The sequence below is a fragment of the Salvia splendens genome, chromosome 10 (genome assembly GCF_004379255.2).
Source record: "Salvia splendens isolate huo1 chromosome 10, SspV2, whole genome shotgun sequence".
Lineage (NCBI taxonomy): Eukaryota > Viridiplantae > Streptophyta > Magnoliopsida > Lamiales > Lamiaceae > Salvia > Salvia splendens.
The window spans coordinates 27,824,010-27,830,446 of NC_056041.1; the positions used below are offsets into that span (position 1 = coordinate 27,824,010).

The window sequence follows — 6,437 nt, forward strand, 5'->3', positions numbered from 1 at the left end:
TGATGCCACTTGAGATATTTCCTTTACTGCCCCATCCTTGTTGAGTTTTCCAGCTACCTGATGCTGGAGGGGACCAACTAACGAACTTGCTTACTGGAAGTTTGGTCTTGGCTTTGCATGTAGCAGAATTATGCACGGTTCCTGTCCAAACCTTACTCTAGATTATTGTGCCATCCACTAACCACGTCTCACCCCCAAACACTTAGCATTTATGTGGATTTCAACCATCTATTTGTCCTTGAGGCATCATGTGGGTTTCGCTAATTAGTTTGATTGACGAAATTAAAATAGTTGAGATTGTAAATAGTGAAATATTTTTTAGTATTGCCTCAATCCCAAGGTAATTAAGTGTTATTTCTTTTTGAATTGTCCCAAGTTAATTGAGTCATTTCTTTTTTTTTAGTAAAAACTTGATCATCTATCTATTTTGCTCTCTTACTTTATTCCCTCTTTTACTTTTACTCTCTTTACTTTAACCTTTAAGAGTGTCCACAATAATTTGGATATGCCCCAAGGCATAGCCACAAAAACTTGTCCACAGCCACAAAAACTTGTCCAGCCCAATAGTGGACACGTCACAGCCACAGCCACAAATCACATTATTTTATCAATTGTTGGCATATTATAATTGGAATAGAACAAAATTAATTGGACAAAAATAAATAGAATAGAATGTAATGAAAATAATGATTTGGAATAGATTATTTATAGATAAAGATTTTATTTATTTTTTTAAAAAATAAAAAATTTGAACGGCGGTGCCGTGCAATAGGGCGCCGCGGCGGTCGCCGCACCTAGGAACCCACCGCCCCGTCCTCGCCGAGTGCTCGGCGCACGCCTTTCCTCCCCCCACCGCCCCGGCCGCCCTTGTCCTTCGTTATACGCGGCTCCCTTATTGTGGACACTCTAACTCATCAACTTCTTAAATCCGGTGCCCAAATGAAACGACCCAACTACCTTGAGATGGAGAAAAAATTAAATATGTGAGCTGTATATGAGTAATTTTATTTTTTTTTTATAAGAGTGAACTATTCCTGAATAAAAGAAGTCCATGAACGCTTTTGCAAAAAAAAATTCAGTTTTTTAAATTAAAATTCTCACATTCTGAAGGACATTTTGATACTTTTCCATATTTCAATATTAATGAAGTTACTGAATAAGGTTTAATACGATAAATTTCGAAATTAATAAACATATGTGTACTCAGTTATAAATACAGAAAACTTGAGGACCACAATGAGTATGAATTTAGAAAGTGTCAAAAGGCATTAAAAATTAGTGGAAGGCTTTGAAAAGTGGAAAATATGCTTCCGATGAAAATGACGCCTAGCTTGGATGATCTGAACGTCACGTCTCTGAATCGCCATAAACAAATGCTCAATATCATTAAACAACCACAACTGGGCCCTGGAATTTTGTGCTCCTACAGAAATTTCTAGATACACCAAATACTAATCCATTTACTTAACACTAAACAATTGTAAGTTTCAGCATCAAGATTCTGGTTTTCTCGAGATTTGACTTAAATATACGCATCTGGGTTGCGTTTCCGTGAAGAGGGTTTATGTTGTATTGTGATTTATTGAAAAAGAATCGATTTTTACTTTTTTTTTTAGTTTGAGTTTGAGTTTGAGCTGCTGGGGTTTGAGGTCTTTTAAGTTTTGATAGGAAATAAACTGGCGCTTTAATTTGTGGTCCAAAACTAGATTTGGGTGTTTTTTTTTCTCTTATGAGTTTTTAAGGGGGTGATGGTGATTTATGGGAACCATCAAATTTAGTGCAGAGGATAACAGAGCAGGGATGCCCAGCTTCATTTCTCAGACTCCTGCTGCCAATCCCATGTAATCTCTCTCTCTCTCTCTCTCTCTCTCTCTCTCTCCCTCTGTTTTTTTATTGTATTGTGGCTATTGGTGGTGGAGGTCTAACATCTTCTTTGAAGATTCCTTCTGACCTGTTTTTATGTTAAAAAAGTTAGGAACTTACAGAGGAGAGCTGATTGATTGTTTACATTAGTTAGGATGAATAGGGAACAAAGTGAAAAGGTTCTGTACTTGCAGTACTTGATTATCTGCTATTTATTGCTTTGGACTTCATTTGGAATCACCAAGTTGTAGTTGTGTTGGTTCAATTAAGTTTTGCCATTTCAACAAGTGCTCTCTCTTATCTTGACTAGTGTGGTTGGATGTTCCCTTTCTTGCTATTAGTTCAAACTATATCTCATTCAGTGTTTGTAATTGAGCAGTAAATATAGGCTGAGGTAGATTTCAAGGGGGTGAACTTGATAAGATTAGACAGGCAATTGGTGATTAGCTATTGGTTTGGATCTGCAAATGAGCTAGGCTTAGGATTCCGGAAGACAAAAAAAGTTATAAAAATATCCTCGGAGAGAACCATCGTGCAATAAAGAAACCTTCTCTCTTCAAGAGTTATAAAAATATCTAATGCCACTTTTCGGTAGCTTAAGTAAAGCTAAAATGTTTTATACTGCAGGGGTACAGAAGCCAATGCAACTCAATCCCCGCAAGTTCCAAATTTTGGGGTCCTCGAGCAATATCTTGGTTTCCGGATTGAAGATCCTGCTAATAATGTTGGACGAAGTAAGTCTCCTAACTTTTTTCGGTGGTATAGACCTTACATTTCTGTATCCTCATTCATCAAGCTTCTACCATATATTGTTGGACTAATCTGTTAGAACATATATGCTGTCAAGAAAATAAGGTAGTTTGTGGATTCTTATAATGATCTAGCATATAATGGCATGATGATTTTTCAAGCATTTTAGATGTTTGCCCATGCCTTAATCTATGAATAAGCTAGTTCTAAATATCCTTAGTTTTAGCCTTTGAAGAGATGAGGGAATCGATCAAATCAGCAGATACTTAACTCTCGAGCAAGCACTTCTAACCATTCTTTAAGATGGTATGTGGTGATATTGCACTTCTCTGATGTATGCCTAATCCAGGTCCCGTATTTAATCAAAGTATGAATAGCCAATCTGTAGGCCCCGATCTCCAGTCTGGTGCATTCAATAAGGTAATCATCACTTCATTTGGGATTCGTATCTCATCTCATGTTCAAGTGTTCGCAGTTTCTGATATCTATTTGCTGTACAGACGTATGCCTCGGCCAGCACAAATTTTTCAGCAGCTCTAATGGGCTCTCGACCAGTTCAATTGCAAAAGGGACCACAGACAAATCTACTTTCTACTTCCAGTGGCCAACATGAAACCTGGGGAGAATCCAACATGGAAGAATCCAGTTCCCGGACGGACACTTCAACTGATTTGGACCCGGATGACAAAAACCAGAAGGTTCTTTCTGTCCCTTCTTCCTATCTTTGGCATTCTATGAGTCCAGCAATATAGTTTGCCTCTGGCTGTAAATTACAAGTTTCTCATCCCTTCTGCAGTTTGATGGTCAATCTGCTGGTGTTGGGGTTTCAGATTCCAGTGACAAATCAAAAGAAAAAACCTCGGATCAGAAGGTTGTGCCTTTAGTACTAGTCGTCAAGTCCTCGTCTTTCTCTAAAGATTCCTTTTTTCTGATGTGACATGATACGGTATGCAGACATTGCGAAGGCTTGCCCAAAATCGTGAAGCTGCCAGGAAAAGCAGACTGAGAAAGAAAGTAGGTTTTCTCGTAACTGCTGAAGCTCGACTCCTGCTGTTGGTTCTGTTAAGAAATCTTGATTTTGATCGTTAGAACTTTAATTACTGGAGATAACCCTTACTGGCTTCGTTTACTATCCAGGCCTATGTACAGCAGCTAGAAAACAGCAGGCTGAAGCTAACTCAACTTGAGCAGGAACTACAACGTGCACGTCAGCAGGGTGTCTTCATTTCGAACTCGGGAGATCAGTCCCATGTGGGGAGTGCCAACGGTTTGATTTTTTGCTACTGCATAGCCTTCATTACTTGACTTTGCACTTTGATTCTTGATCTCGATTATTCACATGGTGTAGGGGCGTTGGCTTTTGACGCCGAGTATGCACGGTGGACGGAAGAACAGAACAAACTAATCAATGAGTTGAGAGCAGCAGTCAATTCGCATGCAAGTGACACCGAACTTCGTACTCTCGTGGATAACGTGACGACGCATTTCAACGATGTTTTCAGGCTGAAGACCAATGCAGCCAAGGCTGATGTATTCCACATCTTATCAGGAATGTGGAAAACACCCGCGGAGAGGTGTTTCATGTGGCTTGGTGGCTTCCGCCCCTCGGAGCTTCTCAAGGTGCGTCCCCTAGTTATAGGTCGGTCCTCTCTTGGCTTCTCTGCTGCTTATGGCATACGGTGATACGTGTGCAGCTTCTTGCGAACCAGCTGGAGCCGCTCACAGAGCAGCAGTTGACGGGGATCTACAATCTGCGGGAATCCTCTCAGCAAGCGGAGGATGCCCTGTCACAGGGTATGGATGCATTGCAGCAATCACTAGCTGAGACGCTAGCCAATGGCACTTCAAGGCCCGAAGGCTCGTCTGGAAATGTTGCCAATTATATGGGCCAGATGGCGATGGCGATGGGGAAGTTGGGTACTCTCGAAGGCTTCCTTCGCCAGGTAATCTTTTTTTCAGTTTACTTTTGAGCGAGTTGTAAAAATACGCCAGCTGTATTTACACGTGTGCCAAGTTAAAATCCGATGAAATTAGTTTTTTTACATACCTCGAAGGTTGGTTGATGTGATAACGCCTTTAATTCCGTTGTCTAGGCCGACAACCTACGACAACAAACTCTGCAACAGATGCACCGAGTACTGACGACCAGACAATCAGCTCGGGGGCTGCTCTTGATACATGACTACTTTTCGAGGCTCCGAGCTCTTAGCTCTCTTTGGCTAGCTAGGCCGCGCGAATGAGGTATGCCTCAATATGGAATAACATGCGGCTCGGCTGAACCGGCCGCATGTTGTAAAATGTGGTGTGTTTTATTATGCTTGCTGTTGTCAAAGGGTAGAGATAGCAATAATGTTATTATGGTTGCTTGTAATTGCATTACAATTTACTCCAACTCAAAGATAAATGTAAAATCATTCTACATTTGTGGATTTAGAATTCAAATTGATTTCCTTTTAGAGCACTCCTGTTACAGGTGAGCCTCTTTTCTTGAAAAAGTACTCCCACTTTTATTTATTACTCATAGTTACTTTTATATATAAGAATAGTTACTTTTAACTCAGTTATCTATATTCATAGTAAATTTTATTGATAATAAAATAACTTTTATCTATAAAGCCATTCACAACCTGGTGGCCGGAAGCGGCAATTTTTGGGGCTCTATTGCAGGTGAAGAAGAGAGAGTGTCGGGTAGGCGGGTTTTCCGGCCGTATTCTGGCCGGTTCCCTCCGTGGAATCCGTCGTGGGACTTTTGAAAAGTGCTATGTTTATAAGTATAGTAGTGAGTTTTGGTCATTGAATGGGTTTGCTTTGGATTTGTACTAGGTTGGGAGTTAGGGCAGTGGCGGATCAGAAGCCAGAAAATGGAGTGGGCGGAACGATAATTTAAAGAATTAATATAAACTCTAAATTGTTTGTTATTTTAAAATAAATACTCCCTCCGTTATCAAAAAATATACTTCCTTCGTCCCAATTAAGTTAAGTCAAAATTTGTTGGCACGTGGATTAAGAAATTGTATTGAAAAGTAGAAGAGAAGAATAAAGTAAGAAAGATAAAGAGAGTAAAGTAGGTGATGACAGGGGCGACTAACTGAGAGAGTGGGTGGGGTTTAAGTTAAGCCCTTACCCAAATGTCTTTTTTGCTAATTTTTCTTTTCACAAAATTTTTGAAACTTTGGAAAAGTAAGTACCATGGAAGATTAAATGGATAAAAATTGGAGGATAAGAAGGGCTGAGTTTAAATTTCTCAAGTTGCAGAGACAACAACGGAGTTAGTTTCCAATGTACTTAAAGAAGACGAAGATACTTGCCCAATCAAAATGAATTAAGAATATTATAATATTGTCATTATTAAATTTAACTTGTTTGAGTTTTGATTTCAGTAAAACTATTTTATAGGAGTATTGAAACTTTCTTAATATTATTTCAAATTATAATTCTTTATTTTCATTTCTATTACCATTGGAACCTCTTTTTACTTAATTTTATTTCAAATTATAATTCTTTAACCTCTTTTTTTGGCCGCTGATTTTTGTCGTTGATTTCAATTTTCTAATGCTTCTTTTATAATATATCTATGTTCATATTAGAGCTAATGAAAATATTAGTACAGAGTAAAACAATTGAATACATAAAAGAACATTAGAATAGTTCATAACTTAACTGAACTGGGATGTGCGGTCTGTATTTGTGCACAATATTTCAATAATTTTCTCATTTAAGCACTTCTCCAAAATTTCCCAGAAAACTGCAAACAAAGCTAAATCACTTGAAAAATAGGGAAAAACAATAAGTTTGGAAAAAAATGAAATGTAGTGCGTGAACAA

General features: G+C 38.6%; 1 protein-coding gene across 3 annotated transcripts; it reads left to right on the top strand.

The window, feature by feature from the left end:
- Positions 1–1,331: 1,331 nt before the first annotated feature.
- Positions 1,332–5,074, top strand: LOC121752530 (transcription factor TGA2.2-like). 3 transcript variants are annotated; one of them, XM_042147655.1, is made up of 11 exons: positions 1,332–1,480; positions 1,779–1,841; positions 2,491–2,597; positions 2,963–3,033; positions 3,114–3,311; positions 3,410–3,484; positions 3,568–3,627; positions 3,751–3,880; positions 3,962–4,233; positions 4,308–4,556; positions 4,707–5,074. In XM_042147655.1, exons 2-11 carry the CDS (start codon positions 1,801–1,803, stop codon positions 4,851–4,853), a joined length of 1,350 nt encoding a protein of 449 aa, XP_042003589.1. In that variant the 5' UTR covers positions 1,332–1,480; positions 1,779–1,800; the 3' UTR covers positions 4,854–5,074. The 3 variants fall into 3 exon arrangements, with proteins under 3 accessions (XP_042003589.1, XP_042003590.1, XP_042003585.1); XM_042147656.1 differs by having other exon boundaries at positions 1,784–1,841; XM_042147651.1 differs by having other exon boundaries at positions 1,332–1,841.
- Positions 5,075–6,437: the final 1,363 nt, after the last annotated feature.

What these genes read in the sequence shown, in the direction of transcription:
- LOC121752530 (XM_042147651.1), top strand. Translation starts at nt 1,759, where the DNA reads ATGGGAACCATCAAATTTAGTGCAGAGGATAACAGAGCAGGGATGCCC. An exon ending in ACTCCTGCTGCCAATCCCAT is followed by an intron (nt 1,842 to 2,490) that starts GTAATCTCTCTC and finishes TTTATACTGCAG; the next exon opens with GGGTACAGAAGCCAATGCAA. An exon ending in CCATGTGGGGAGTGCCAACG is followed by an intron (nt 3,881 to 3,961) that starts GTTTGATTTTTT and finishes CACATGGTGTAG; the next exon opens with GGGCGTTGGCTTTTGACGCC.